At 38.8% G+C, this 16,653-nt stretch overlaps 1 protein-coding gene across 2 annotated transcripts in view; it reads right to left on the bottom strand.

The window, feature by feature from the left end:
- The window catches only part of UNC13B (unc-13 homolog B), a 196,105-nt gene that overhangs the window by 98,169 nt on the left and 81,283 nt on the right, over positions 1 to 16,653 (bottom strand). The window contains exons 9-10 of one of the 2 annotated variants that reach the window (XM_081803128.1): positions 5,566 to 5,569; positions 3,825 to 4,059 (exon numbers count right to left, since the gene is read on the bottom strand). In XM_081803128.1, coding sequence (XP_081659254.1) covers positions 3,825 to 4,059; positions 5,566 to 5,569 — 239 coding nt within the window. Of the gene's footprint in view, positions 1 to 3,824; positions 4,060 to 5,565; positions 5,570 to 16,653 lie in introns of those variants that run through there. The other variant, XM_081803127.1, reaches the window with a different exon arrangement.

Raw genomic sequence — 16,653 nt, 5'->3', positions numbered from 1 at the left:
TACTTCTGCTTCCTTTATGTTACTGCTTTCTAGAAACTCTTGTGTTATTTTCCCCTCTCTCTCCTCATATATACTTTCTTGCTCTTCATAGTCAACACCAGAGAAAGCTGAAATAATCCTAATTTTGTCATTTTTGGCCTGCAAACCTTGTCTGATGTAAAAGAATAAAATCAGAGAAATAGTAAGGCAAAGAAAAGAGAAGAAACAAATTATAAAATTTAGTGCATGTTCAACGAGAAAACTAAAATAAAATTGTCAATATGATAAAAACCATTCAGACTGAAAAAATATGATAAAGAAATCTCTATGTTCTTAAATCAATATTAAAGCAATTTAATCAAAGAGTTTTTCCACATCAGAAAAAGAACAGCTATAGTAATAACCGTAGCTACTTACTACCATGAGCTTTTTAGGATGCTTTTATTTTTCAAGAAAGGTAGAAACAAGCAAAATGAATATGTTTCCTCAATATTTAGAATGTGTTTGCAATGCCCAGGTTTAGAACTGTTAAGTATTCAACATATCAAGGGATTTCAAGAAACCCAAATTTGTTGATTAATTCGGGTCTGAAAAGTCAAGCTGTTAACTTGCTGAAAGTTATTATTTGAGGCAGTATAGCCAAGAGTATGGCCAAACATATTTCTTTAAAAAAAAAAAAAAAAAAAGAAAAAATAGGTGTACCTAGGTGGCTTAGTTGGTTAAGTATCCGACTCTTGATTTTGGCTCAGGTCGTGATCTCAGAGTGGTGAGATCGAGCCCCAAGTCGGACTCTGTGCTCAGCATGGAGTCTGCTTGAAATTCTCTCCCTTTCTCTGCTCCTCCCCCTGCTCCCGCTCCCATGAGCACACTCACACCCTCTCTCTCTCAAATAAATAAATATATACATAATAAAAATAATCTTTGACTGTCAGAAGTCAAACCTTGTTATAGCCCAATGGAACAATTATTTAAAGCATTATAATTTGTGAAATCTAAAAGCTATATATGCATTGAGGATCACAGTGAAAGGAGTATCTTGCCCTATACTGATTTTTTTTTTTAAAGATTTTATTTTTTTAAAGATTTTATTTATTTATTTGACAGAGAGAGACACAGCGAGAGAGGGAACACAAGCAGGGGGAGTGGGAGAGGGAGAAGCAGGCTTCCCACTGAGCAGGGAGGCTCGATCCCAGGACCCTCAGACGCTTAACGACTGAGCCACCCAGGCGCCCCTTCCTATACTGATTTTAACACTAGAAGCTACATTCCAACTTAAGTCAATGAATACATAAGATACCTGACCTTTCTTTCAGTTAGATTAGAAACTGCCTGCTTCCTGTGTACTCACGTAGGGGTACACAGAGGACCTGCAGACTAGGAGCTTATCATCTCAGTATGTTCCTGTGTAGATTTAACTTCCAATTGCATTTATTTAGGAAACAGAAGCAAGATCACAGTGGTCATTTAGTCACTAAAAATCTTCAAGAGAGACTTGAAGAGATATTAATAATAAACTTCAAGAGATATTCTTTTGACCCCTCTCAACACTAGACACACTTTAGCAACAAACCTCAAATTATGTATTTTTACATAATTTATGTAAGTTTCCAGTTATTCTGGATTCATTAGGCAAAAGCCCATTTGGTTGAGCAAAGAAATCCAATCTACTTTTTTTACATCCAGTTTCATTATTGTCCAGTATCCTCAAAAACTCAAACTAAACTAACTCCAGCCTAGAAGTCTTTATACTTCAACTTAAATGAATAGATAGCCATTGCTGTAGTGAATGAAGCTATTTATATTTACACTTCTAATTTACTGGCAGATACTAAGAACATGTTTGTTCCCTTAGGATTTTAAATGTTCTTTCTAAAAAACTGTGTAACTTCAAGACTTAGACCATCTCCAAGAACTTGATATCTACAGTAAGAGAGAAGTTTAAAATTCAATGCTAGTGATAAAATGTCTTCAAAACTTTCTGAAGGATAAATCATTTCAAAATTTAAGTTAAAAATGTCTATGATAAAAGGTTACTTAAAAATCATGTAATTTTTGGGGTGCCTGCGTGAGTCTTTAGGTTAAGCGTCTGCCTTCGGCTCAGGTAAAGATCCGAGAATCTTGGGATCGAGCCCCGCTTCAGGCTCCTTGCTGAGTGGGGAGTCTGCTTCTTCCTCTCCATCTGCCCCTCCCCACCTCGTGCTCTCTCTTGCTCACACACTCTTTCAAATAAATAAATAAATAATTGTAATTCTTTTCTCTGCTGGAGATGAAAAAAATATTCACTCTTTAACCTCATTTCATATACTGATACAGTAAAATCAAATTTATATGGGATCAATTAAAAAATCTTTAGCAAAAAATTTACACTTTAAAGTGTATCACTAATGCTCCTCTAAGTATTATTATAGCAGTAGCCCAGGAAATAACTAAAATAATAATAGGGTAATAACTGGTTAAAATGCAGTGTTCTAGAAAAGTATGTAGTCATTTAGGTTGATATGCCACTATTACTGTTGGCCTACACATCTAATGCTTACAAATACAGAGGAAAAGAGGGCCAAAAGTATTGGATTTTTTGCTATTTTTTTTTTCCTTAAAGTAGGACAATATAAACAACTAAAATCAAATAATTAAAAAATAAATTTTTCATCTAATAAACCAGCAAGGAGCAGAGACCAACTACAGTAGGATTCCTGGCATATTTCTTTTTTAGAATCAGATTATAAACAGTAAAAATTCTATGTGATGGTTGATATATAAAAAAATTCATTGAAAGTATTTCCAGAGATGATATTAAACTGAGATAGGATGTTGTCTCGCAGACAGGCAACCAACTGAGGATCAGGATAAATATTCACCAGTTTGGTAAAATGAGCAAAAAGAAATGATATGTTATTATGGTATGGTGAATTTTAGCAATCAAAAGTATGAGCTAAACTGGAATGGTTTTTAAAATATTAACTTCCAACCAATAATTGATTCAAACAAGGATCATCAATGGATGCTAAAATCAATGGGTAAAATGTTGGGGAAACAGAATAATGACACAATCTAAGAGAGAATGAAATAAAAAGTAAATGTGCCAGAATGTTAACACAATGAATCTAGGCAACATGAATATGGGTGTTAATATAACATTTTTCTGAATTTTGTTTGAATTACTTTTTAAAGTGGGGGAAAAAGGGGGAGCATATATGTAAATATTTATTTTTATACTCATAAATTATATGATAGTAGTCTATGGAAGGGCACATAAGAAAGAAACAAGGGTGGTATGAGAACTAAAAGATAGGAAGGGGACAGAGTAGAGGAGGAGAGGACAGGTGTGGGTGGGAGATTCTTCACTGTATGCTGTATTGTACCTTAACATTTTTTAACCATGTCAATGTTTTATATATTTAAAATTTTTCTAAAGTTCCAGCATAAGTACTGAATCTGCTATGAAGAGATCATCTGAAGTTCCCAGAAATATTTAGGTAGGAAGGATTATCCAAACATTTAACATCTGTGATTTTCTTTTTTTAATCGTGGTGAAGAGTGTATCAGAATCACTGGGCTGGGCAGAGGCATGAGCTGGTTTTTTTCAGTCATCCACCCCAAGTTAGCGTGCTCTCACCAGTTGAGAATCACTGATCATAAAGAGAAATACTAATGACAGAAATGCCTAAATGTGAATGTACAGAAGAGAAAAAAGAAGACTGAGAATCTATACAAAATGGCTGTATTTTGGTCTATCATACTGTTAGACTTCCACTACTACCTCAGGTTAAAGCATCCAAATACTGTCAGTTGCATCTTGGAAACTACGTATCAGGAAGAGAAAGTGCTTGGTTTCCAAAACCCACCTGAGAGCCCGCCGCTCTGGATAATCAAGATCGTAACTTTGCATAGAGTCATTGCAGGAATCCCGGGAATTGCCCTGAAGTAGCAGCTGCTGTGGCAATCCCACCGGCACAGCGAACTGGTGCACAGAAGCATTGGGCTGGGAAGTCGTATGGTAAGGAGGTGGGATGCTGTTGCTGGTCTCACTGCGATAGTCACTATCTCGGTCATCAACGGCACTATCAGGATCTTCAAAAGCTGTGGAATAAACACAGTCAATCAAAGCATCCCAGCTTTATTTATTTAGAATTTTTTTCTGCTTCTAACTTAGGTAACCACAAGCCTAGACCTTGAGAACAAGAGCAAGCTGAGCTGCAAGTGAGCCAAGTGACCTCAAACCCATGTGCAAAACTGTTTCAGTTAATACTCATAAGTTTCTTTCCTTATTAAATGAGACAAGATCCTTGCTTTCATTTTAGTGTTGACTCTTAGAGGAATTCCAAACTGTATTTTCCCAATGCAGAATTCTCTGGAATTCTGATTCTCCAGCTATCACAACTCTAGTGAAAATCTGTTTTTAAACGTCATAGATTCTATTCCTCTATTGTTATCAAAATGGGTAGAAGAGAAATCTTCATTTAGAGTTGGCTTGCTGTTGTTAGACTTTAAAAATACATGGCTGAACCCGATAAGCAGGTCCAACATCAGAAGGTGTTCAAATATCAGGAGGCGCAAAGCCAAGGCTCTGAAGAACCAAAAGTTCTAGATACAACTAAGAACAGTAGCAGTCTTTTTTTTTAAGTATTATGCCAAATTTTATTTGTTTTTGTTTTTTTTTTTAAGTAAGCTCTCTACCCATTGTGGGGCTGGAACTCATGACCCCAAGATCAAGAGTCACATGCTCCACTGACTGAGCCAGCCAGGCCCCCGAGAACAGTAGCAATCTTACTGTCTTGCTGCAGCAACAGGTTTTTCTAACAATTCCTATCAAGTACCTCTACCCTGGGGCTCAGAATTTCCATCCAAAGTCTGGGCTGAAGGGGAAGAAGAAAACATAAGCACTACCAATGGGATCTTGCTGACAATGCAGCCAAGTTTATCTAACAAGTGACTATAATACCATAGAATTATTTCTGCTTTTCAGGCCAGCACCTGACTGACTAATTTTATTCTTGATGTTAACTAAAATGACCACAGTTACAAATCCTGCTCCAAACAAAAATAAAAATATTTAACACTGTACTTGGAAAGGGAGCTCAACCTAATAGTGCTCTGTGGCTTATTTTATAGAGAAGCCATTTCTGACACCAACCCTGTACGTGTATAATTAACAAGGTCCCAGATGTCCTGTCTTGCCAATTTCCTATTTGGCTCAGTGAGGAAAAGGAACATTCATTATCCCAAAATGGAGATACTTTTAGCAGATGATGAACTCCTTATATTAGTAATTTTTAAAAAAATCTTGGTAGTTATGTGGCAGTGAGAGCCTTCTGAAGACCATGAGATTAGGCTTTCACAATCACTCAAGCAGGAGATAAGAACCTGCATCCATGCAGTAGAAATGGAAAAGAACTGATGAACTAGAAAAAGAAAAATCCAGACAAATGATAAAACGTGGGGACAAATGGAAGGTAAAAGGGAAATGACACCTTGGCTTATACATCAAACTACCTAGTAGATAATAATTCCACTAAAAGAGACAAGGGGGCACAAACATGTGGGTTTTATAAGCAACGAAGAATATTTGAACACCAGATTGCAGACAACACTGTGGGTATAGCTGGGAGTACGGGTAGAAGATCTCATGAGCTTTTCCCTTTTGAGTTTAAGTGTGAACATAAGACAAGGAGAGTGATCAGAACCTCAGGAGAAAAAAATCAGTATGAGAAAGAGGCTAGGGGCACCTGGGTGGCTCAGTCAGTTAAGAGTCTGCCCTGGGCTCAGGTCATGATCCCAGGGTCCTGGGATCAAGCCCCACATTGGGCTCCCTGCTCAGCAGGGAGTCTGCTTCTTCCTTTGTCCCTCCCCCTGCTCATGCTCTCTCTCTCTCTGAAATAAATAAAATCTTAAAAAAAAAAAGATATATAAAGAGTATTAAAAGGAAGGAAGGAATAGGCTAACCTTCAAGTGGTCTGGAAGGGTACTAGTCAAACAATAGGGGATGCAAAGAATTCTGCTCAGAAAGAACTCTGATCACGTATTAGGAAAAAAAAAAAGACTTCAGAGGCACTGGTTTCAGATCTTGATGCATTTGTTGTTCTGAACACTAGAAAGGATCAAGGGACAAAAACCAGTATGTCTTTCAGAATTAATTCTTTCTGAACCCACAAAAGGAGTCAGTGTGAAGAAGTCAGATGGATTTTTCATGCATACAGATGAGAGGGCAGAGGCAACAAAGGAGACAAAGCCAAAAGTCTACTTAAACTCCAGCAGAAGTATCAACACATACCCCAGAGAACCAAAGAGGGAACAGCGATAGACAATCCCACTGATTATGGGGCCAGGAGAGAGTAGCTCAGCCAGAGTTAGGAGCGCACGATCCAGAGCCAGAAACTATGTTGGACAGACCCTTAGTTTTTCACTGCATCTGACCTATTACTCCTGAATAATGCTCTGCTTATTTTGCTAGGCTAAGGAGAAGAATACTCCAAAACTTTCCTAAAAGCTGACAACATTTCTATACTAAAGAAATAAAGGGCAAATATTAAGAAACAGAGTTTTTATGGAAAGAAGAGGCTAGGAATAGAAGAGAATATGAAAAGTAGGAGGAGATAGGAAAAAAGAAATACAAAGAAGTGAGGTGAGACAAAGAAGAGAAACAGAAAAAAGGCAGATGAGGGCAAAGACCAGATTTTCTCCCCTGATACTATCCCTGATCTCCCTAGAAAGAAAACTTCCTGGCACCACCAAGGCTGATTAGAAACTAACAAGGGAAATTAAGAAAAAGGCTTGAACGAAAGAACTGTGCTTTCAGTGTGGCAGCAACAATCCCTTACTGGCTCTACTCTACTTCACAACATGACTGCAGCTAAAACAGAAAACTCCTGGCTTCACTGAGAAAAAGAACCTGAGCCTAAGGAGGACTTGTGAGCTAGGTTGAGGGCAAAAATTGAAAAGCCCTTGGAAAACTAAAAGGCTGGGAAAATTAACTCATTCAAGTATTTACTGAGTGCCTTTAAGTACAAGGCTAAACAACACAGAAGATTCGGAGTATACAATCAGTCTAATAGGAGAGAGAAAATATGGACACAAATACAAGGAAGTAACTATCATGAGAACAGTACAAACCAAATGCTATATGAGTTGAAGGTAAGGTCACTTCCTGTTAGGGTGAGCAGAGAAATCTTTATGGAGGAGACAACTTTGAAAGACTGGTAGGTTTTCAACAGGTGAAGTTCAGAGGGGGTGGGTAAATACCTTCTAGAATCTGGGTAAAAACAATGGCATGAGTAAAAGCCCAACAGTGAGAAAGGCTATATGTATTTTTGAAAAACACTTTGTAGCTCATTTGGTAGGTACATAAAAGGACATGGAAGGGAATGATAGAAAATAAACCTGGGGCAAGTAATCTAATTCAGGGCAAAAATGGGCCCCAGGTACAGAGAAGGCACTCAAACAATACTGAATGAAATACTGAACAATGAGGCTTTCCGGTATGTGGTGGTCCTGGATTGAATCCCTGTCTTTAAATCCAGAATACAGGTAGAACTTTATCAGCCTGAGTAAAAAGGAAAGAGAATTCAAACCATTTTTTTTATGGCTTAGTTACTTTTTTCTTGGAAAACCTTAAGTTATCTCAGCTCTCTTAGGCTGCCTTTGAGCAGTTCCCTAGTGGAAACACTAAGGATTCAAATCACAGAAAGTACATATTCATAAGAAATTCCAGTGACAGAACAAAATTTGGCCCCTCTTAGCACCTGCTGGATACCTAAGCACTGGGACTCAACCAATCCCCCTGTAAGATGGGTAACAGAGCCAGTAATGTCAGCCTAAGGCTGTGTATCTTGCTGGAAAGAACTGACTGCCCACTCTCAAAGCTCTAGAATGAAGATGGCCTCCAGCCTACCTGAGCTGCTTCAAGGAAAGTCAAACCATGTCCTCAGTGCCTTGTTTACAAAAATAAACTTCCAGAAGGAGCCTTCTTCTAGTCACTGTACTCCTTAGCCAAGAGACCAAGGGAGAGGGTTTCCTGCACTAGGTGCTGATGATATTACCTATCTCTGGGAAGGAAAAATCTAGAGATACTGCCAAGATTGTAACTGGGACTTTGGTTTGAAATCTCTCTCTCTCTCTCTCTCTCTCTCTCTCTCTCTCTCACACACACACACACACACACACACACACACACACACACACACACAGAGTCTTCAAAAGAAAAAAACAGCATGAAAGGATATAACATCCCACTGCAAGTAATGGTCTTTGAGATTTAAGTAGGGGAGGAGAAGGGAGTGGAATTACGTATACTTGTACACATGAATATCCAGCTTCATAGTTCAGACAGAGTGTGTTAAAGGGTAAAATCAAGAGAATTATAAGGAATTCAATTTCTTACGTACTCTGCTGCTCTCCCCAGCCCAAATAGGTCCAGTGACCTAAGAAAACCGCAAATGGTAGCAAAAAAGAAGAGTGACAGAGACAACTTTAGGAATAATTCAAAGACCGTTTCCCCATCCCACCAATGATTATACACCTTACCTTGCTTGAACCTGCCCTACTTGTATTCCATTAATTTTACATAACATGTAGAGAGCCTTCTGCTTCTATCAAGCATGAGACATATCTACAAAATACCCTAGCTTTAATTCACCATATAGAGAATAACAAAAAACTACTTCTACACTCTTTTTCAAAAAAGTTTTATTTACTTAAGTAATCTCTACACTCAATGTGGGACCCAAACTCATGACCCTGAGATCAAGAGTCGGACACTCCTCTGACTGAGCCAGCCAGGTGCCCCTGCTTTTATACTCTTAAAACTCCTTCTGGCCTAGGTGTCAGAACAGCATCATCTAGGGGCTAATATATCCTTCCTTATTCAAAATGACAAAAATTCGACCTGTCTCTAAGAAATCCTTCCTGTCTCTTTGTTCTCTAAACCTGAGTCTACCATACTATTTCCATGAGAATCTCAGACCTGATATAGTGGAAAAGAGAGTATTCCGTTATCTGGGAGCGATTATGTCTAATTTTGATGCTCTCCATTGAATTAAAAGGCCAAAGAATGGCATTAATATCTAATCTTCCTGCAGAGAAAGGGGAACCCTCCTACACTGTTGGTGGGAATGCAAGCTGGTGCAGTCACTCTGGAAAACAGTATGGAGGTTCCTCAAAAAGTTGAAAATAGAGCTACCTTACGACCCAGGAATTGCACTACTGGGTATTTACCCCAAAGATACAAATGTAGGGATCCGAAGGGGCACGAGCACCCAAACGTTTATAGCAGCAATGTCCACAAGAGCCAAAATATGGAAAGAGCCTAGATGTCCATCAACAGATGAATGGATAAAGATGTGGTGTATATATATACAATGGAATATTATGCAGCCATCAAAAAATGAAATCTTGCCATTTGCAATGATGTGGATGGAACTAGAAGGTATTTTGATAAGCAAAATAAGTCAACCAGAGAAAGACAAATATCATATGATCTCACTGATATGTGGAATTTGAGAAACAAGGCAGAGGATCATAGGGGAAGGGAGGGGAAAAATGAAACAAGACAAAACCAGAGAGGGAGACAAACCATAAGAGACTCTTAATCTCAGGAAACAAACTGAGGGTTGCTGGAGTGGAGGGGGGTAGGAGGGATGGGGTGGCTGAGCAGCGATGGACACTGGGGAGGGTATATGCTCTGGTGAGCGCTATGAATTGTGTAAGACTGATGAATCACAGACCTGCACCCCTGAAACAAATAATACATTATATGTTCATTTAAAAAAATTAAATAAAAAAATCTAATCTTCTAATATGTAATAAAACACTGTAGCCTCTGCTCAGAATTTTTTCAACTGTCTACAAAACTTAATAAAATCCATTAAAATACAGAAGCTTTGAATGATGAGAGAAAACTGAACATTTTCTACTCACTTTTCAAAATAGAATATTCAATGTTAATTACATTTAAATCCTATTCCATACCCAAAACTGAATTTGAGGCAACTAATGTCACACACACACACACACAAAATCACTAAAAATAGGTCTTTATCCCCAGAAACAAGAAGTAATTTAGCTTCATAATTAAGAATGTGAGTACCCAAGCCAAAACTAAGTTCTTCTAGCTTTGCCACTACTAGTTATATGGTCTTAAAAAAGTTATTTTAGGGTGCCTGGGTGGCTCAGTTGGTTGGGTGTCTGCCTTTGGTTCGGGTCATGATCCCAGGGTCCCGGGATCGAGTCCCGCATCGGGCTCCCTGCTCAGCGAGGAGCCTGCTTCTCCCTCTAACCCTCCCCCCTCTCATGTACTCTCTCTCTCTCTCATTCTCGCTCTCTCAAATAAATAAATCTTTAAAAAAAAAAAAGGTTATTTTAGATATTTCTTCAACTGTAATATAAGAATATTATGAGTCTCACTGGTTACCAAAGGATTGTAAGAGAAAATGCATGTAAAGTACGTAGTACAGGCCTCTGGAACAGGGCAAGCAATTGGCATTTCTTGTTGTTTTGTCATGTTGCCAAGTTTTTGCTTGCCCTTATAGGTTCCTAATAAATAGGTATCAGGAAGACCCACACACTGATAGCCCTAGTATCTGTTGAGGGATTGTCTGTTTGGGTTAGAAAGTCCTCAGTGTTCTAAGGGTGCAGTTCCCTTGAAAATTTGCAGTTAAGATTCAAAATTCTGGAAGCACTGAATGATGCCAACAGAAGCTCATTTCATTACCTGAGCTAACTCCCAATCCTGGAGATATGAGACTACTAACCAGTCACAGTCTGTTTAATATAACTATACACTAAGAATCAGTTTTCTTCCTATACTTATCTTCTTCCTACTAACTCCATCTCTTCTCTTCATCCCTCAGGAAGGTTATGTTGGCTTACTCTGCCATTTTTTAAAATTTTAATAATTTACCTAACTTTCTAACCATAGGGAGAGAAGGAGTTTAAAAGAAAATTCTCCCGGGCTACATCATAGTTGCCATAACAACTGTGAGAGGGTAATTACCTTGCTTCTTAAAAAAAAAAGAAAAGAAAAATAATTACATAGAACTTCAGAACAACCTTCAGCCTGTCAACCTAGATTGCTCCAAGCAAGTAACAATGCTGTTTCTAACTGAAACTCTGGACCCAAAGAAGCCTCTCATTGCAGGATGATGCCTCATCCTTTTTTTTTTTTTTTTAAAGATTTTATTTATTTATTTGAGACAGAGAGAATGAGAGACAGCATGAGAGGGAGGAGGGTCAGAGGGAGAAGCAGACTCCCCGCCAAGCAGGGAACCCGATGCGGGACTCGATCCCGGGACTCCAGGATCATGACCTGAGCCGAAGGCAGTCGCTTAACCAACTGAGCCACCCAGGCACCCCAATGATGCCTCAGCCTTGAATGCACCGTAACACTGCAGAGCAGTTTCTTATACATAGTAGGTGCTCAATAAATATCTATTATATGATTAAATCAAATTAATGATTTGATGCCATCTACTAGGTCCAACCCTAAGCCATGAAAATAACAGTTATGTTCTCTGACCAATCAGTTCCCTATTGTCACTTCAATGTGGTACCATTATAAGAGAAACCAAACCAGTTTAATTAAGCAAGTTTCCTTCCCCACTCCAAAAACACACTAAAACATCTCACTAGCCAACAGGACAATTACTGAGGATAGTTAGGTTTTGCTAGGCATAAGTACCAATTAAAGGGTTAGGATGTTCCAGGAAATGTAAATTATACACACAAAAGCACATTCAGTGAACTTGAAAATAGTTCTAGCATATCTGTATAGGACACTGCAGGGTTATGAAAGAAACTAATCAAAGGAGGTGCCAAGCAATGTTTAGAAATTTAGTAACGTTAGGAATTTGGAATTATCTGGAGGTTAATGCAGAGCCATCACAGCTTTTTCTTTTTTAATTCCAGTATAGTTAACACAGTGTTATATTGGTTTCAGGTGTAGAATACAGTGATTCAACAATTCTATACATTAGTCAGTGCTCATCACAGTAAGTGTACTTTTTTTTTTTAAGATTTTATTTATTTATTTAACAGAGAGAAAGAGAGATCACAAGTAGCCAGGCAGGCAGGCAGGCAGAGGGAGAGGGAGAAGCAGGCTCCCTGCTAAGCAGGGAGCCCGATGTGGGACTCGATCCCAGGACCTTGGGATCATGACCTGAGCCAAAGGCAGCCGCTTAACCGACTGAGCCACCCAGACACCCCACGGTAAATGTACTCTTAATCCCCTTCACCTATTTCACCCATCCCCTCACCCACCTCCCCTCTGGTAACCATCTGTTTGTTCTCTATAGTTAAGCGTCTGTTTTTTAGGGACGCCTGGGTGGCTCAGTTGGTTAAGCGTCTGCCTTCAGCTCGGGTCATGGTCCTGGGGTCCTGGGATCAAGTCCCGCATCAGGCTCCTTGCTCAGCGAGGAGCCTGCTTCTCCCTCTGCCTGCCACTCTCGCTGCTTGTACTTTCTCTCTCTCTCTCTAATAAATAAATAAAATCTTTAAAAAAAAAAAAAAGAGTCTGTTTTTTAGGAGCGCCTGGGTGGCTCAGTCATTAAGCATCTGCCTTCGGCTCAGGTCATGGTTCCAGGGTCCTGGGATCGAGTCCCACATCGGGCTCTCTGCTCGGCAGGAAGCCCACTTCTCCCCACTTGTGTTCCCTCTCTCGCTGTGTCTCTGTCAAATAAATAAATAAAATCTTAAAAATAAATAAATAAATAAATGAGTCTGCCTTCAGCTCAGGTCATGATCCCAGGATCCTGGGATCAAGCCTCGCATTGGGCTCCCTCCTCAGCAGGGAGTCTGCTTCTCCCTCTGCCTCTCTCCCCCACTTGTGATCGCTCGCTCTCAAATCAAATCTTTTTTTTAAAAGTTTGTTTTTTAGTTTATCTGTTTATTTTTACATTGTTCGTTTGTTTTGTTTCTTAAATTCCACATATGAGTAAAATCATATGGTATTAAGCATGGGAGAGAAGAATCAGATTTGCCATTTTAGAAAGAGAATAGTGGTACAGTGTGGCCAAAAGTTTGTAGGGTAGATGGACTGGAGACTGGTGTCAGGGAGGCCAGTAAGGAAGCTACTGCACTCACCTAATGATGACCTACACTAGGAAAGTGGCAGAGGGAGTGGAGAGATACATTCATGAGATAAAATTAGTAGGGTTTAATAAGTAATTAAATGCGGGAGGTGAAGAGGATAAAGCCTAAATAATATTGCCTAGGTTTTTAGCTTGAGCTACTGGATGGATATGACATCATTCATTAAGAAGAGAAAGACGAGAAGGGCAGATTGAAGGCAATGATGAATTCAGTGTTAGATTACTGGCTTTGAGGTATCTACGAGGTATTTCAAATGAAAATGTTTGAGAAGACAGGCGGATATATGGTTGTGGAGCTGAGGAAAGATAAGTAGAGTTGTAAGTTTTCAGAATACAAGCTGCCATGAAGACAGAGATTTTTCTGCTTTGTTCCTTACTGTATCCTTAGTGCTTAAACAGTGGTTGGCACAAAACAGCAACTCAACAAATATTTGTAAATTAATGGATAAAAATTACAATGTAAGTGAGAAAAAACAATGAGGCGGGGTGCCTGGGTGGCTCAGTCGGTTAAGCGGCCAACTCTTGATTTCAGCTCAGGTCATGTTCGCAGGGTCCTGAGATCGAGCCCTGCATCAAGCCTCCACCCTCAGTAGGGAGTCGGCTTGGGATTCTCTCTCTCCTTCTACCTCTGCCCCTCTGCCCCCCACTCTCTCTCTCTCTCCTTTTTACAAGAATGCAAAGTGATAGGCCACTTTGGAAAATAAACTGGGCATTTCTTATTAAGTTATATATACAATCATAAAACCCAGCAATCCCTCTCATATGTATTTACCCATGAAAAACAAAAACATGTTCACATAAAATCCTATACATGAATGTTCGGTTGCTTAATTCATATTCACTAATAACTGTAAACATAAATGTCCATCTGCTGAATAAACAAACCATGGTATATCCATATAGTAGAGAGCTATTCAGGAATAAAAAGGAATGAACTGACACACACAGATGAATCTCGAATGCAATATGATTAGTGAAACAAGCCAGACTCAAAAAGCTACATACAATATGATTCCACTTATATGACTTTCTGGAATAGGTAATATGGGCAGAAAACAAATTAGGGTTTTCATGGGCCAGGAGTGGGAGAGGTTGACTACAAAGGGGTCTAGAAAACTTTTAGGGTTGATGGAACTGTTCTTTATCTTAACTATGGTTGTGGTTACAAAACTGTATGTTTGTCAAAACTCGTAGGACTGTACACTAAAAGGGAGAATTTTACTGTATGTAAGTTATACCTTAATAAATCTGACTTAAAAAAAAAAAAGGAAGAGTCCATGAAGGAGGTTATGAAGAAACCAAAGAGGAAGAAAACCATGGTGGTGTGGTCTCTGAATCAGAAAAAAAAACAAGGTTTCAAGGAGGCAGTGGTTAACAAGTGTTAAGTGCTATAGGGAAGTCACACAAAATAAAACAAAAAGGCCTACTGGATTTAGACATAAAAAGGTTACTAAAAACCTCAATAGAAATTTTAATGAATGAAAGCTGGAGTAGAGACTGTTAAGAAAATGGAAGCACATACAATGGAATAAGGAGACATCAAGAGATTCCACAGTTCATACAGTAAAACACTGAATGTGAGCAAGGTGGTAGACACTGCTTATCACAGATGCCAAAAAGAAGCAAGCAAGGAACAGACAACGGCCAAATGTGTTACAGAAAAAACTGAGTACACTAAGAGCTTCTAACACAACCAGCAACATTCTCAAATTGGGCATTCACACATAACAAATGTGGTCAAATTGACAATTATAATGAGCATGCTAATGTTTCCCACCTCTCTAGAGCTCAAACCTCTTCAGTTCACATATTTAACAAGTGAATAACCAATTACCCTGTAGCTCAGTGGCACCTGATGCTAAGAGTCAGGCAGTCTAGAAAACTACAGCCTCCACTGGCAATGACATTGTATTTGCAATGTTATGAGTTCCGTGCAGATTAGCTTTACTAAGTGTACCTTAAGCCCAAAACAACTGAACTCCCAACACTTCAAAACCAGAAACCACAAGACCATTCCAAAATTCCTCTCTACTTTATCTCCCATGTCCAATCTGTCAATAAGCTTAATAGTTAATTCCACTCAAGTCTCCTTCCTACTGACCGACCCTTCCTCCTAGGTTTCACAGTTCTAATCAAGGAACTCATTACCTCCTGCCTGAATTACTACAGATTTTGGCTGAACTTACGACCTTCTAATCCCTGTCTCCTTGTCCCATTCAATCTACTTAGCAGACGGCAACTAATTTTCCTAAATCCAGCTTCTAATCACATCATTGCCCTTTTAATAATTTATAACCTTCTCACTATGTATAAAAGAGTATATTTATCTTTCTGGCTTTCAAGTCCTCTATAATCTGATACCAAATAAATATCAAATCACACTGTAAACCATTCACCCAAAACAAAGTCGTTATTGGCAAACAGATATTCTCACAGTTCCTGTGCTTGCCACACTTGGGAGATCGAGGAATGAGCCTGATTTCCCTTATTTGTCCCTCAACTTCTGAAGCTGGAATGTCCTTCATTTCCACGGTTTGTTGGTATAATGGAAATGTTTTTGAGTTTTGGAACGAGATAAACCTAGGTTTAAAGCCATCACTTAGTAGCTGTGTGACCTTAGGCAGGTTAACTTCTCTGCCCTTGTATTTGTCATCTATAAAAAATGAAGAGTAATACCACTTACCTCTCAAATTTGCACAAATATTGAAAATCATGTATGTACCATTTAACTCCATGTGCTAGACAAATGATAATTACTCAATAAATGTTCCCTATTCTTCCTTATTTGGTTGGTACCCATTCTTAAGTTCCTTTTAAACATTTTTCCTTAAACAATGTTCAATGACTCTAGTACAAAAAAAACTACTGACCAACTTTCTTTGTGAACATATGTATTAAAATACAAGCAAATTTAACCTACCATTATACTAAAAGAATAATTTACCATAATCAAATAGGGTATATTACAGGAAAACAAAGATGATTTATTAATAGAAACTGATTAATGAATTCATCACATTAATAAGTCAAAGGAAAATACCCACCAACAATTGGGTAGGTACTACTGAGCAATTTTGAAATGTTCAACATCCACTCCTTATTTTTAATATAGAAGCTCTACTGAAGCATAAGATGCAGAGAAGTACACAAATCATAAGTGTATTATTCTCTTTTTTTAAAGATTTTATTTATTTGACAGAAAGAGATAGCAAGAGAGGGAACACAAGCAGGTGGAGTGGGAGAGGGAGAAGTAGGCTTCCCGCCCAGCAAGGCGCCCGATGCGGGGCTCAATCCCAGGACCCCGGGACCATGACCCGAGCCAAAGGCAGATGCGTAACAACTAAGCCACCCAGGCACCCCGTACGTGTATTATTCAACGAATACTGTAAACACACTGAAGTAACCAGCACACAGATGAAGAAACAGAACAGACCAATATCCAGCAGACCTCTTCCTACCCCTTTTCAGTCATTCAACTAGACTTTTTTTTTTTTTTAAAGTAGATTCCACACCCAGCGTGGAGCCCAATGCAGGGCTTGAACTCACAACCATGAGATCAAGACCTGAGCTGAGATCAAGAGTTGGATGTTTAACC

Source organism: Leptonychotes weddellii, chromosome 14, assembly GCF_054177405.1.
Source record: "Leptonychotes weddellii isolate Sample4059 chromosome 14, ASM5417740v2, whole genome shotgun sequence".
Lineage (NCBI taxonomy): Eukaryota > Metazoa > Chordata > Mammalia > Carnivora > Phocidae > Leptonychotes > Leptonychotes weddellii.
This window is presented reverse-complemented; position numbering and strand designations above follow the sequence as displayed.